This window comes from Maniola hyperantus, chromosome 9, assembly GCF_902806685.2.
Source record: "Maniola hyperantus chromosome 9, iAphHyp1.2, whole genome shotgun sequence".
NCBI lineage: Eukaryota > Metazoa > Arthropoda > Insecta > Lepidoptera > Nymphalidae > Maniola > Maniola hyperantus.
Genome location: NC_048544.1, coordinates 15,047,938 through 15,064,554, shown reverse-complemented (window position 1 = coordinate 15,064,554; position 16,617 = coordinate 15,047,938). Strand labels below are relative to the sequence as shown.

Genomic DNA, 16,617 nt, shown 5'->3' with positions numbered 1-16,617 from the left:
AATAGTTTTAATAAATGAAGAAGTTTATCTATTTCGTATTATTTTCTAGCATTATTACCACTGTACATGAATTTTGACCCACTCAAATATCCAACCTGGTACATAAAAAAGGAAAAGTATTGTGTGCGTGACAGTACCCATGCGCAGTAATCCCCTCCACCCGAAGGTCAAAGCCAAACTCTCGCCGCGCGATCTGTACATATAAACACAAACATATTTTAGACTCTAAAGCCACATTAGTTAAATAAAATTATTGTTAATTTTCCCGCCTTATTACCTACAGTAATATACAAGCACCTGGGTTTACTATAGAACCATTATGAGCTATGACATTCATTATATTTTTTTCGTAAATACAATATTTGACATCTCGTACGAAGTGATGTCATTACAAAATATATCACTTGAAGTACCAAGAATGTCATAGACAGATAAGGAACGCTAGCAAGATTTTATTAAATATTGTTAATTGTAATAATTGGGGCCGATTCTCTAGTACACAATCTCTAAACTAAACTAAATTAACAGGTCTATATCTAGTGCTTTCCTTTTCCGCAAGCAACATTATGAAAGGGATAGCAATAGATTTAGACGTGATATTTTAGTTTAGTTTAGAGATTGTGTACAAAGGAATTAGCCACATTGTTATACTAAATTGAAGACTAACCTTAAGAAAGTCTTTATTACAAACTAAAGTGCGTCCAAATCATGTAACATGTTAGTTATGAATATTTGTTCTTTTAAATATCCACATTGTTATTTATTCATTATACTTATTAATATTACACTGTAATAATCCAGCACACTCCTAAAATGTTATATAACATGGTTTTTTACATAGTCTGAACGCACCTTAAGGCTGATTATAAGGAAATAAAAAATATTAACTAATCATGAACCTTAGAAGTTAGAACTTAAATAAAATTAACAATATTTAAAAGTGATGTCAAAATATTAAACTAAAATTGTCTTTTACATACAAATGACTTTTTATTATGGCTAACAAAACATGCTTTAGGAACATTAGACTATACTTACATTTTTGTCAATTTGGTTCAAACATGTTAACATGTTAATTATATTTTTTAAATCAAGCTAGTTAATTTTTTTTGCCATGTTAAATAACTAATATTCCCCTAAATTATTTTATTAGCCTTGTTAAATGACTAATATTCCCCTAAATAATCCCCGAAATTATAGTCGACGCATTTTAAACTGAGTCGTCGAGTTATCTGTCTGTTTCGCTCGCACTTACCTACGACCTGTAAGTGCGAGCGAAACAGGCAGATAACTCGACGATTCAGTTAAAAATGCGTCGACTATAGTTTTTATTGTTCTCATATTTTTGAATGTGAAAACTGAAAAGCTATACAATTTTTTTTGTGCCATTTTTAAATTATTACATAACTTAAATTTGTTATTTTTGTTAGAGCATGATTTTGGCTAGTTTTTTTTTAAATTACTATAGACTAATATTTTTATCATCAATTTTATTTACAAAAAAAATGCAAAAAAACTGCTGCATCTTTGGACCTACTAAAAATCCAAATTTTAAGTTTTTTATTTTTTTATTCAGATACAAGTTAGCCCTTGACTGCAATCTCACCTGATGGTAAGTGATGATGCAGTCTAAGATGATAGCGGGCTAACCTGGAAGGGGTATGGCAGTTTTTATTAAACCCATACCCCTTTGGTTTCTACACGGCATCGTACCGGAACGCTAAATCGCTTGGCGGCACGGCTTTGCCGGTAGGGTGGTAACTAGCCACGGCCGAAGACCAGACAAAATAAAATTGTCAGACTGTATAAAACATAATACTTTCAAAATGTCCTAATTTTACATAGTTTTTAATGCCCGATATGCTTTGCAATGTGAATCACACGCCACCTATTGTCTGTTGACGGTATTGCCAGAAACCTTCACGCAAGTGCCAACAACAACTGTACAAAGTTTCAACTAAATCGGATGAACGATGTGCGAACGCATTGGTGGCGAACAGATTGATAGATGGGCAGACAAACATTATTTGTTATATATAAAGATATGCAGCTACTTGGCCGAGTTATTGTACTGCGGTCGGCCCGCCAGCTCCAGCAGATATCTGTCAGGATGCTCGATCCAGTCCGCCGCTGATATTTTTACCTAGAAAACAAACAAAATAACTTATAACCGCTATAACATAATAAATAAAAATAAATAAATAAAATTGATTTATTTCAGGTTAACATACCCATAATAACAACTTTAAAATTAATAAAAGTAAAATACCAATACATAAAATAATTAATAAATAAAAATAAAAATAAATATCTAGTACCTTCTCTCCGGCATTGGTACTGGAACATGTCTTTCACAGCAATGCCGAAGATAAGGAAGATAATGAAGCTGTGATAGCCTAGTGGTTAGGACGTCCGCCTTCTAATCGGAGGTTGGAGGTTCGATCCCGGGCACGCACCTCTAACTTTTCGGAGTTATGTGCATTTTAATTAATTAAATATCACTTGCTTTAACGGTGAAGGAACACATCGTGAGGAAACCGGCATGCCTGAGAGTTCTACATAATGTTCTCAAAGGTGTGTGAAGTCTACCAATCCGCACGTGGCCAGCGTGGTAGACTATGGCCAAAATCCTTCTCAATCAGAGAGGAGACCCGTGCTCTGTAGTGACCCAGCGATGGGTTGATCATGATGATGATGAAAATATAATTATATTTAAAAATATAAAATTTAAGTCGAAGGTACACAATAAAGATAAAGTCAAAGTCAAATAATTTATCCTGGAGATAGACATTGGGGCCGATTCTCTTGTACACAATCTCTAAACTAAACTAAATTAACAAGTCTAAATCTAGTGCTATCCTTTTCCGCAAGCAACATTATGAAAGGGATAGCAATAGATTTAGACGTGCCATTTTAGTTTAGTTTAGAGATTGTGTACAACGGAATTAGCCACATTGGTTACTTTTTACCCTGGAAAATAAAAGATTTTTTCAAGAGAATCAGAAAATTTTAAGTCATGTGGGGAGCAGGACTTAAAATACATTTTCTAGTTTCTATTTCGCAGCATATGGCCACATTATCTTTAACTACATTTTCTATTTTTGAATATGGCCACATTTTCTAGTTCTGCATATGGCCACATTTTCTATTTCTGATTATGGCCACATTTTCTAGTTCTGCATATGGCCACATTTTCTATTTCTGCATATGGCCACATTTTCTATAACCACATTTTGTAGTTCTGCATAAGGCATCATCTAGGTTTGCATAATATTATGTGCCATTAAAAACTAGTTATCTCACCGATCTTTGCCTCTCAGCTTCCTTCACTTGCCACTTTTTGACTTCCATTTGAGCTTCTCTTAACGACTGCTCTCCGCAACCCCAAACCTACAAACAAACACTTAATATCATAATTGAGGAGCTGGCAACAAAATGGTGTAATTGCACGGAATAAAATTTTAGAAAGAGACAGAGAGGTAGAGAGGTAGAGAGAAAAAGAGAAGGGGGGGGGGGGAGAGAGAGGATGAGTTGACTCGTTAGAGAGACGGTATTTTAATTTTAGACTGCGGCGCTGTGCGAGTTGAATTGCGTTGGTTTCCAAACAGCTCTTTTGTTTGGCGGTCATTTTAAATGCGGACGGAAGATACGAAAAAAAAAGTTTTACCTCAATAGCACTGAGGGGGTAAGGCACGCCCTTGAAGGTGAAGGAGTCGAACCCCTCATTAATGGCCAGCAAGGGTTTGCGAGGGTCGGAGCCTGCACGCAAACCCTTGGGGTAGCCACGGATAGACGAGTTTAGATATAGCATCTTTGGAGCATGTTCTACTAGACCTAACCTGAAATGAAAGAAATAGAGTATAATTTGTTAGCGCTTCGGTGCGATGCCGCGTAGAAACCGATCAGGCGAAGAGGTTTAATAAAACTGACATACTTCTTCCAAATTAGCCCGCTTCCATCTTAGACTGCATCACTCACCACCAGGTGAGATCACAGTCAAGGGCTTACTTGTATCGGCATAAAACGAACAAGCTGGACTTATTTAGTCACGCCACATGAGACATAACATCTATTATAATATAATAACTCAAATAGCTTTTTCTTCGATTCTTTCTGTTTCAGCATCTAAGTTCACTCCAAAAAATGGCTTACCCCATGAAGTCATTAGGGATAAGGAACCTCAATGCATGTTACATTTGTCACTTATATAATCCTTCAGAAGCCTTGCAGTCACTGAGGGCAACGTCACTTCTGTTTATGATACCTATAGTATTTATCACTCAGGAATGCGCAGCCGGCGCATCACTGATGGTTGTCCTCCTTCCACTCTTGAGGATATGCTTCTACTAAAGCCATTCCTTCCACTACACTTTCGTTACCACTGTGAGGCCTCTGGATTATGGATATAACAACTTACACATAGCTTCTTCTATTCCTTCTGTTTCAACATCCATCACTCCAAAAAACGGCTTACCCCATAAAGTTGTTAGCGATAAGGGACCTCAATTCGTGTTACATAAGTCACTTATTTAATCATTCAGAAGTAATCATACAGAAGACTTTTAAGTCTATCTAGGATACTCGAATAAGTTTCTTTAAACGATACCTCTATAGTAAAAAGTTACTTACGAAGGTAGCAGCTGTATAAGTGCGCAGTCGGGCCCGCCCCAGTACTGATGGGTGTCCTTCCATTCTTGAGGAGATGCCACCACTAACGTCACTCCCTCCGCCACACCCTCGTCACCCGTCGCCGCTCCCTCCACGACTATGAGCGTGGGACCTCTGTAATGAAATCCATTTTTATACATGACGAGTATATTGTCTGACCAAACTCTTTCTCTACAACTGATCTACGACCGGTACGACCTACGCATACGAAAACTGTAAATCCAACGTCTGCGTTGGATGGGATAAGTAGAGAGGAAGCCGCCGAACTGACGACTTAAAATGACTACAAAACGTGTGAATGTCAAATGGAATCGTCAGGAATGATTTGGGACCCCCCCAAAGCGTGCCTTTCGTGTCTCAGTCTTTTTAGTGCCACGCCGCGAGCAGAGGCCCATTGACGCTGGTAGGGAAACACTTAAGATCACGTACCTGTAAGCTAAGGTGTGGTGCAGAAACCGGTTCGTTCCTAATCCATGTTCGCGCGACGCGTACAGCGGTGCCCAGTGGGAAGGCAACGTGCACACTAGGCGAGCAAGCCATGCGGCTGACGCACTCGTACCACCTGGAATTATGTTCCTAGATTACTGGCGATAGCACAATATTTGAGGTTGGATGAGATATTGATAAATAACCAAAGAGCTCAATATGGTCACTAATCAGGGCGGATATACAGTGCGACAAGGCACTCTTGGCACTTGAATGACATTGCCAGGGGGTGCTGTTGGAGAACAAAAGCCAAGAACACAGGGGACACTTGACGGCAACGTTAGTTCCGATTTTCGCCACGCGCCAAGATAGACTTGTCGCACTGTATTTTGGAGAGTAGGAACTAAGAAAAAAGGTATGTATTTATAACTAGATGATGCCCACGACTTCGTCCACGTGTGTTTGGGTTTTAAAAATCCCGTGGGAACTCTTTGATTTTCCGGCTAAGCTAACTTTGTACCAAATTTCATCAAAATCGGTTAAACTGTATGTTGGGATGCGAAAAGCTAGCAAACAGACAGACACACTTTCGCATTTACAATATAAGTATGGAATGGATAGTATATCAAAAGTTTAGACTCACCCGGGTGCGGCTGTGTAGGGGGCTTCAAAGGCCGACTGTACAGAGGGGGCGCGGTCGCGGCCAGCAGCCAAGCAGCGGACACGGGCAGCAGGGCTCCGGAGCCTGCCCAGGCGCAGCGCTCCAGCACGGGCGTGCCCAGCACCAAGCCGTCCCCGCCGCCGTTGCCCGCCTCCACTCGCGCTTCGATCTCCCGATACCGGGTTGCTAGCATGTGGACGCAGTATCTGTGCGAAGCAAGGTATATTTTGTAAGGAGCCCTATCTCCTGGCCACGCGGCCTGGTGGTCAAGCGGAGTTCAAGTTCGTGAAGGCCCGTGTCACCCGTGTGACGTCATGACAGCTCATGAACCTGAACAAAATGGCGCCCAGCGTTTTCGCGGGGAAACTTATCGCTTATGTGAATTTTTTGGTAGTTTATTCAAACTATCAAAATCATCATCGTTTATTTAACTATCAAATTAGGATTAAATTAAGACAATTTTCAGAAAAAGGTACAATATCCTACTATTTACCTGTGTATGGGAAATATTAGTCTGTGGCAGTGCTCCTCCAGCCAGCGAACCACGAAGCCGACGCTGTGGGAGTCCTTCTTGTTGAAGCAACCTTTAACTACGGCTGTTAGGGTTTTATTGATCTGCAATTATACGTATAATTGTACTTCGAGAGGTCAATCGCACAGATCAATTGAGTATTTGACTCCAATTTTTTTAATTATTTTATTATAAACTATGATAAAAATAATGACTTAAACTGAAAAAACTAATTAAATCGATCAAATAACAAAAAGTTATAAGCATTTAAATATTTCTGATTAGACAGAGATAGCGATATAGAATTTTGACGTCACATCTCACTAATGCCATAGTAGCTTCGAGCGGTTTCATACAAATTTTCGTTTTGCGAGAAAGGGATAGAAGACCCTCCAAAATTAAAATGCCTGTAACTTTGTAAATTGTTTTGTGTTCTTGTGTTTTGTATAACTGTGCGCTATGGTCCCAAATAAAAGATTATTTATTTAACGCTGATACAAGGCATATCGTATAACCGAGTAGGCCTCTACGGTAGTGGAGCGGTACGGGAGGGGTGGCATATGACCTAACAGAGCTGTCTCTGTACTCAGTTATGCGCTATGTCTCTAGCAAAAGGGGCAATCAATGGGGAGATCGATTGGGGTTTGGGTTTAATAAAACTTGTTCCAAGTTAGCCCGCGTCCATCTTAGACTGCACCATCACTTACCACCAGGTGAGATCGCAGTCAAGGGCTTACTTGTATCGGAATAAAACAAACTGGCCAGGCTCATTTTGTCACGTGACATGAGAAATACCATATAACATAATATTCTTTCAGCATATAAGTTCCCTACAAAAAATGGCTTACCCCATGAAGTTATTAGGGATAAGGAACCTCAATGCATGTTACTTATATAATCCTTCAGAAGCCTTGAAGAAGTAACTTAGCCCCCAGAAGTTACTGAGAGCTAAGTTACTTCTGTTTGTGATACCTACTATAGTATATACTATATAGTAACTTACGAAGAGTTATTTACTAACAGAGCTGTCTCGGTATATACTATTATCAGCAGAATCTAAAGAATAAAGATTCATTCACTTACCATAGGGCAGGTCTGCGGCCCCTCAGGGTAGTGGTCCATAGACAGCTTGTAGCTGATGAACAGGAGACTTCTCAAGTCGTCCGGGGTGATGAGACCTTCCTCGGGGTCCGAACTGAACATTCTGTCCAACAAAACTACACTCTTTCAAGTAGGCCAAGTGCGACTCGGACTCGCACACGAACGGTTCCGTACCATCGTACAAGGTATACCTAACACTTTTATGTAGAATACTGGAAGTTGATGATGGACTTGTAAGGGAGCGATGTGGAGGTCCCGGGTTCGATTTCCGGCAGGGCTTTGGAATTTTATAATTTCTAAATTTCTGGTCTGGTCTGGTGGCAGGCTTCAGCCGTGGCTAGTTACCACCCTACCGGCAAAGTCCTGCCGCCAAGCGATTTAGCGTTCCAGTACGATGCCGTGTAGAAACCAAAGGGGCATGGGTTTATTAAAAACTGCCATACCCCTTCCAAGTTAGCCCGCTTCCACCTTAGAGTGCATCGTCACTTACCACCAGGTGGGATTGCAGTCAAGGGCTAACGTGTATCTGATAAAAAAAAAGAAAAAAAGGTTCGACCGTACCAAAGGGATCTCCCTCCGAGCGGTTGATTGTGCTCGGTAGCGCCAGCTGGGCCGACCGTTGTGTATTGAAATTTCTTTCTCAAAAGATTATTTATTTATTTATTTATATAGTCGAGATTGCAGAAAACTCCGTTAGCGCGAGTGCTGTCCGCGGTACATTTGTTCGGGACTACGTCATGAAATGTTATCGATTGAATAGCGCCATCTAGTTGCATCTATGGCAACCGCCACATCACGCTGTCTATACTATAATATGTGATTTAGTAAATTAATTTTTTATGAACACATTTTCATTTTTTTCTTTATTTGTTTAATCCTTTACTTGTGCTATAAGACCTACCTCCCTACCAAATTTCATGAGTCTAGGTCAACGGGAAGTACTCTATAGTTTTTCTTGACAGACAGACAGACTATATTCTATTAACCCCTTTGATATCTCACCTGACGTAGGTGTCAATGATGATGTTGTCGTCGAGCATGGCTAGGATCCTCTCGCACTGTTGCCGGAACGTGGATACAGGAATGTGTTTGTTTTTGCATTTGCCACTTTTGTGTATATAGTTGTAGAACTGCCGGGCCAGCTCTGGGTACATTGGGAATAAATATTTCTGAAAAAAAAGAACCACGTAAAATACCTAAATAAATACTTTTATTTCAGGCGTAACATAACCCATAATAGTTTATTAGTACAAAAACAATTACTTAACCTATTAGTCTAAGATCCCGATATATAAGACGACCTTCACCGAGCTGGTAAATGGATGAAACGTATTTTTTATTCAATTGAATATGTCAATAATTAATATATTGTATATGGGTTGCCTAAAAAATTTCAGTCCAGGATAAAAAAAATATTAATCATTTCACCGCACCGGTATGAAGCCCATAGAATATGCAAACGTTAGGTTAATGAAAAAATTTTTATTTTCATTTAACTTTTATTCATTAACGCGGTGCAATTTCCTAGTATCGATTTATCTGTTTATACCTGCCTACCCGAGAGTTGTGACGGGAAAAAATAGGCAACCATGGTTGCCTATTTTTTCAGGTAGTACGGAACCCTCGTTGCGCGAGCCTGAGTCACTTGGCCGGTTTTTTACCTTTTCACGGCCCATCCGTTTAACCGAATTTAAGGATATTTGCCAAGATAATAATATCCTATATCTGGGATCCCGGAGACAGTCATAGTTATGATATTTTTATGTAGTGCGTGCGAAGTCGCCGGCATCAGTTAATAAGTACAACAAATAGTCATAAGTCCGAAATAGAAGGCATTCGCCAAAACGAGCAATTAGTTAGGCATTCACTGTGGGAGGCTGAAACGAATTGTTTTTGTACGCCATTTATATCTATTATTGTGATTCCAATTAATTAGACGGAAATAGAAATAGTATGTAGGTATACACTATACAATTATACATGTGCATTCTATTTGTAACTAGCTGCCCCGGCGAACTTCGTATCGCCTAACAGTCGATACTTTTTCAGCCAATTTTTTAAATTTTTTCATCCGTAAGAACCATCCTCGTACTTCAAGGAATATTATGAAAAAAGAATTAGCGAAATCGGTTCAGCTGTTCTCGAGTTTTGCGATCAGCAACACATTCAGTGATTCATTTTTATCTATTGAAGATCTACCCAAAAGGAACCTAAATAACGCATATCAAATCAAATAAAATGTTTTATTCAAAGTAGGTAATAAATTAAACTTTTGGTGGTCGGTTGTTGCATTTGTAAAATGATGATAATAGTGGTGACAGACGAACGGACGGACGGACAGCGGAGGCTTAGTAATAGGGGTCGTTGGCATCCTTCGGGTCCGGACCCTAAGATGCTGATCTTAGGGTCCGGACTCGAAGGGTGCCGACCATAGAGCAGAAACAAAGAGGAGATGTTGTATTAAGATTTCCCTATGAAATATCGAGTGACATTTTGCGGGGTGAGGGGTTGTGGAACGCCGCCCACTTCTCAATTTTCCATCTGCGGGTTAGTAGCAAAACTACTCGCTTAGCGACCTAACATCGATATATTGATGTCACTACATAGTTCAGCTATCTCACACTAGATGTCCATAATCTAGAACTATTTTAATAATTACGTATAAAATTACTTACAAATGAAATGTGATACCATTCATAGCATCAGAACGTCTGTCTGAATAACTTTGACACGATAAAACACAACACTTCATCCTTTTGTTCTTAAAAACGCGAAAACACACCGATAATACACCGAGTCTCAATATATGTGAACCTGACGAACGCAGACAGCATACTAAGGCCCCGCCCACAGTGATGACGTCAGGACCTAGTTGAAAATCACAGTGCACAGTTGCTTAGGCCAACTCCTCTTTGTTTCTGCTCTATGGTGCCGACGATGATTCACTTACGGTAAAACATTTTTCTGTGACGCCGTTGATTCCATCCTCTTTTTGCGAACGTTGTGCGAGCAGCTGCCAACAATAAAGGATAAAATATTATTTTACATACTTAGTACCTATCTTGTATTTTAAGAAATTCACGATAAAGTTATTAAAAAACGGGCCAAGTGCGAGTCAGGCTCGCGCAACGAGGGTCCCGTAATACAGTCGTATTTTTTCGACATTTTGCACGATAATTCAAAAACTATGATGCATAAATAAAAATCTGTTTTAGAATGCACAGGTGAAGACCTTTCATATGATACCCCACTTGATATAGTTATCTTACTTCGAAAATTGAAAATACTAATTATTAGTTCAAAATCACAATTTTTTTTTTTTTGTGTGATGTTACCCTAAATTTACGGTTTTCAGATTTTTCCCCTTATCTAGAAATCAGCCGTGTGAGCGAAACGTCAAACACACCGTTTTCTCATCATTGGTACAATTATTATTGTCTTAATGAATGGAACTTCTAATGAGTGGGTATTTTACAAGTATTTTTCATTTTGACGTATAGTTCGCGACAGCGATATATCTACTCGTGAGTCGTGTGCCCGTACGTAGTCGAAATTCCACGGATACGTACGAAGCGATTTGCCTCCTCATTTCTAATCCAAACCGCTAAGATTTGGAACACCCTTACAGCATCAGTTTTCCCCTCCAATTATAATATGGGTCAGTGGGCATCTTCTAGGTAAGCGCGTTTCATTTTAGGCTGCATCGTCACTTGCCACCCTGATTGCAGCATAGCGCAAGTCTATAAATTAAAAAAAACTATTTTCTAATAAACCTTGACCATAACATTTTCATTTTATTGAGGATTAACCAAATCTGACCGATAAAAGTAATTAGTTAATAACAAAATAAGTTGTCTGATTAATTAATCACGATCGACTATATTAAGGTGACCAGGCTGTCTATAATATAAATTAATTTACGAATAATAATATCAGATTCACATTCGACAGAGTTTGATTTTTAAAAATTGTAGATTTTTAGACAAAAGCAGAGTGAACTACAGTGAAGGAATTCTCGGTTTGATACAGTAGGGCAATTGCCTAAAACCTGCATAAATCTCAATTGTTGTGATTGGCTGAATTTGTGCGATTCTTGTTGCAACAATGCATTGTAGCCAATAGTGAGCGAGCGTCAACCAATCAGAGGTGATTGCGATCGTAACAATGTAGCTGTCATGCTCCCGCAATCGCGCAGCTGAATCGACAATATGTCAAATATTAGGCTATACGTAGTAGTACTTCCAACTTCTTTTCCGTAAACTCAAAGAAAAATAGGGCTACCTGCGTCAAATGCGCAGTGTACTAACATTTGACGCCTCCCAATGACGTCAAATTCTCGACATTTTGTTTTGACAAAAGGCAAAAGTACCTACTTCCTACTTCTCAGATCTTTATCGGACGGAAGTCAAAGTCAAAGAAATTAATTTTCGGAATTCGATTATTTTAAATATAGGGTCACCCTATAATAAATCATCTTTGACAGCTAGAAGATTTATTGAACGAACGGAAAAGAAAATTGATTTGATATTAAAGCTATTTTATCCATTTTTATCTTGATTGTGGTGTTGTTTATCGTTGATTAACGCTATTATTTACAAATAAGCGTTCATTAATCTCGGAAGTGATTTATTATCGATTTTCCACTTGAAGAAAGGACATTTTTAAGACATTTGGATTTAGTTTCAAGTTAGCGTAGTTAAGTGTTTTTACTGCGATACCGTGCACGGTAAGTAAGTTTTTATTTAGAAAAGCTGGTAAAAAAGTAAAATAAAACTACAGGATTAAAAATATAAATGTACACGGATAAACACACGAGCTAATTTTTTAATTTTAGAGCCGCAATAGTTCAACGGGTAAAGGAGTGTACTGAAAACCGAATGGTCGACGGTTCAAACCCCGCCCGTTGCACTATTGTCGTACCTACTCCTAGGACAAGCTTAGTTGGAGAGGAAAGTGGAATATTAGTCATTTAACATGGCTAATATTCTTTAAAAAAAAAAAAAAATACAAAAATCCTTTCTTAGCGAATGTCTAATTGTCTATGTCATAAGAGCTACCTGCACCAAATTTCAGGCCGATCCGTCCAGTACTTTGAAGTTTGAACTGTGCGTTGATAGATCAGTCAGTCAGTATATGTAATTAGAAAATGATTTGTAAATATAATTCTAAATAAGATCACTGTAAAAAGTAATTAATAATTGTAAAAAAACAGAAATACCTGTGTTTATAAATATCTTTATCAGTTTGAAACTCCTATATTTTTGACGACTTTCAAAAAAAAAAACAAATATTTAAATACCTTACAACAAGTTTTACACTTCAGCGTCAGTTTAGGCTTCAGCCTACTTTTCTGGATACCAACTATTGAGAACCGCAGATCTTTGGCTGCGACCACTGCACGCTCCATCACAGAATAAATTCATTCATTCACTTATTAAATAGGTAGGTATTACAACTTTATGGGCCTCAATAGCTGAACGGGTAAAGGAGTGGACTGAAAACCGAAAGGTTGACGGTTCAAACCCCGTCCGTTGCACTATTGTCGTACCTACTCCTAGCACACGCTTGACGCTTAGTTGGAGAGGAAAGGGGAATATTAGTCACTTAACATGGCTCATATTCTTTTAAAAAAACTATTAGATGCACAAATAGATAAAAACTAATGATTGGTTCACACCACACGATCCCTATCACTAATGATGATCAAATGGACACGATTGAATACTAAACTTATCTCCAGGTTTGTGATAAGAATGTCATCAGATCGATTTGAATTAAAACATGATTAACATTTAATTCGTAGATAAAGATGATCGCACACGAGACACTCGTGAAGGCCGTAAAGAGCCGCAAGAGCCAAATTTTATAATACTGAAAACACGTGTGTAATAGAATCGGACGCTTCATATCACGATAGAGAGATCACGAAATGACTACAGACTAAAAATTTTAATTTACTATCGAACCGCGAGGCACCTGTATTCGTATCTTTAAAAGAAGTGTGGTAAGGTGCCTTCTATGAAGGCGCGCTCCATTTTAGGCTGCATCATCACCTACTGTTTGGTGTGATGCTGTAGCTTTCATTTTATCATAGTCCCTCTGCTGACGTTATTAGTATTCTTCAATGGATACGGTCGAATCTTGCTGCTAAGAATAGCTAAACCTCATAAGGTTTTTAATACAGAAAATGCGGTTCAGGGTTATTGTACACAATAGCCAGTTTGAGATAATATTCGAATTTTGTAACAACAAAACCGATCTGATGTAACTTCTACAAAATGTTCGAGTTTTGCCCGGTTCTTGCAGTTTACGTCTTACGGCTCTTGCGGCTCGTCTCCTATAGAGCGGTAAAGCTCGTTTGGCGTATAGATTTCAAATGCACATAATTGCTTTTGATTGAACGTATTGTAGTTCACTAGTTGTGCATTTAATATAGGAAGTCATGTGATTTGTGTTTATCAAAGACGCATTAATTATTGTTTAAGAACTTAACTAGCTCTTATTAGGAACTTTGCTCATGTAAGAACGTAAGGTTTAATCAACCGTAAAATTGCATAGCTCAGGTTAAATGTTGTTTGCATATCAGTACCTTTATTATAAATGCGAAAGTGTGTTTGTTTGTTGGTTTGTCCTTCAATCACGTCGCAACGGTGCAACGGGTTGACGTGATTTAGCTAAAGACCTGGAGAGTGACATAGGCTACTTTATATCCCGGAAAATCAAAGAGTTCCCACGGGATTTTTAAAAACCTAATTCCACGCGGACAAAGTCGCGGGTATCAGCTAGTCAGCTAGTATATCATAAAACTCATAATCATTTTAATGTTTTTTTTATTTATTTCTTTACTAGCTAATGCCCGCGACTTTGTACGCGTGGATTTACGGTTTCAAAAATCCCGTGGGAACTCTTTGATTTTCCGGGATAAAAAGTAGCCTATGTCTCTTTCCAGGTCTTAACCTATACCCATGCAAAAAATCACGTCGATCCATTGCTCCGTTGCGAGGTGATCGAAGGACAAACCAACAACTTCGTCCGCGTGGACTACAAAAATTTCAAACTCCTATTTTACCCCTTTAGGGGTTGAATTTTGAAAAATCCTTTCTTAGCAAATGCCTACGTCATAATAGTTACCTGCATGCCAAATTTTAGCCAGATCAGGATATTTTAAACACATTACACTACCCTAGTCCAATGATCCTACTTTAAGATTTCTATTTGAACACTGGAGGCAAAACATAACATGTATTTATAGACTGTTAGTTGTTTTATATATGACACATCCTTTCATGATATTTAGAAATGACACAGCATAAAATGCAAACCAAGAAACACTTAGCCAAATCAACAAACAACTCACACATGCAGGGTGAACAAACTTAGACTGTGACTCAAATTAGATTTGCAATATTATAGTATACTAGCTTATGACTTTGTCCGCATGGACTACACAAATTTCAAACCGCTATTTCACCCCCTTAGGGGTAGAATTTTCAAAAATCCTTTCTTAGCGGATGCCTATGTCATAATAGCTATCTGCATGCCAAATTTCAGCCTGATCCGTCCAGTAGTTTGAGCTGTGTGTTGATAGATCAGTCAGTCAGTCACCTTTTCCTTTTATATATTTAGAAGACTAGCTGATGTCGGTGACCTTGTCCGTGTGGAATTAGATTTTTAAAAATCCTGTGGGAACTCTGATTTTCCGGGATAAAGAGCCTATGTCACTTTTCAGGTCTTTATCCATGCAAAAAATCACGTTAATCTGTAGCACCGTTGCGACGTGATTGAAGGACAAACCAACAAACAAACACACTTTCGCATTTTTAATAAGGGTACTGACTAGCTTAGCCCACAACTTTCTACATATGAAACGGTTTTTTAAATTCAAATTTTAAGGAAAATCCTATGCAATTTATTTATGGAATGCAAGCTATCTCTATTCAAAATTTCATCAAGATTGGTTCACCAAATAAGCAGTGAAAAGAAACAAACAAAGTCTTTCACATTTATAATATTAATTATTTTTACTTTTTTACTAGTGTGTCAATTTATTTATTAATTAATTTATTGATTCTTCAGGTAGACATTAGACATAGTTTATTTATTCATTAGTTGAAATATCTTTATTTTGCAAACATACATTTAGTATTTTGATGACAAAAAAACCTTGTGACCTAAAATGTTTACTTTTCTTATCAGACAAAAATTTATCATTTTCAAGGCCAAACAAAACAATGGAAAAATTAGGACATTATTTTTAGTACCTACAGTATGACAATCATTTAAGTAGACCTATTGATTGAAAATAATTTGTTCAGAAATACTGAATTTATTATGTGTTTTATAATATTATCGAGTTAAAGCTTTAAGTCTACTTGAATAAAAAGTATTTTGTATATGAGCCTGAGTTAATATGCAATGCAAAAAAAATATAACCTTTACCTTGCCAAGTTTTTCTACGGGTACTAAGGAGGTTGTTTGGTTTTCAGTCTTTTCCTGGTGGCCTTGCAGTTCGCCGCTGGATCCTGTACGAGTACCTCTGGTTGACCCTCGGGGGGTACTGGAACCGCTTCCACCATCAGAGAATCCTTTTTCGTGGGTGCTGTGGTTACCCATTTTTACAATAACATCACTTTCAGTATTAGAACTATTAACAAGAACTTCTAAACTATAATTTTTGATCTTTAACACAAATTCCAAATAATTCGCAATCAGCGTGCACGTCACAGAAAAATAAAAATGTCCGCTTCTGACATTGACATATGTCATTGACTGACATAACATCTGTCAATGTCAAATAATGTCAATGTCAATCCTGCCACTATGCTCTATGAGTTATTTATTATTAATCTGTATTAGGTGAAATTTTGAAATGAAGCTTTTACAGAAAATACGTTTGATTTGAAATAGGCTGTGGAAATAGGAAATTGTGAAACTTAGCAAAAAGTAAAACAAATGAACGATTAGATGCTGTTGTGTACTCCTAAAAAGTTAGCGAGTCATGTACAACTTCGCTTATGTTGGGTGTCCGAAGCAAATCCTACGACACACTAACTATTTACTAAACTACTTATTTTTAATATTACCATTAAGTAGGTTATTGTTTCAATAAAAAGCAATAATTCTATTTTACTGATTTATCATAACTTTAGAACGTAAGTACCGGTTTTTGATAAAATATATTGATATCAAAAACCGGTAATAAAATAAAAGTAATGCGCGGTTGTTTTATGACAAAATATTCTATGGTCTG

The 16,617-nt window shown here is 37.9% G+C and overlaps 1 protein-coding gene across 3 annotated transcripts; it reads right to left on the bottom strand.

Moving 5' to 3' along the window:
* Positions 1–1,641: 1,641 nt before the first annotated feature.
* LOC117984913 (uncharacterized) lies at positions 1,642–16,097 on the bottom strand. Of its 3 annotated transcripts, none has more exons than XM_034971578.2 (11): positions 15,807–16,097; positions 10,318–10,380; positions 8,370–8,536; positions 7,350–7,470; positions 6,249–6,370; positions 5,738–5,961; positions 5,098–5,230; positions 4,630–4,782; positions 3,668–3,839; positions 3,304–3,390; positions 1,642–2,143 (listed from the first exon to the last, which is right to left on the bottom strand). In XM_034971578.2, exons 1-11 carry the CDS (start codon positions 15,978–15,980, stop codon positions 2,051–2,053), a joined length of 1,509 nt encoding a protein of 502 aa, XP_034827469.2. In that variant the 5' UTR covers positions 15,981–16,097; the 3' UTR covers positions 1,642–2,050. The 3 variants fall into 3 exon arrangements, with proteins under 3 accessions (XP_034827469.2, XP_069357212.1, XP_069357211.1); XM_069501111.1 differs by lacking the exon at positions 15,807–16,097 and adding an exon at positions 14,499–14,519; XM_069501110.1 differs by lacking the exon at positions 15,807–16,097 and adding an exon at positions 12,667–13,020.
* Between the last annotated feature and the right edge of the window lie 520 nt (positions 16,098–16,617).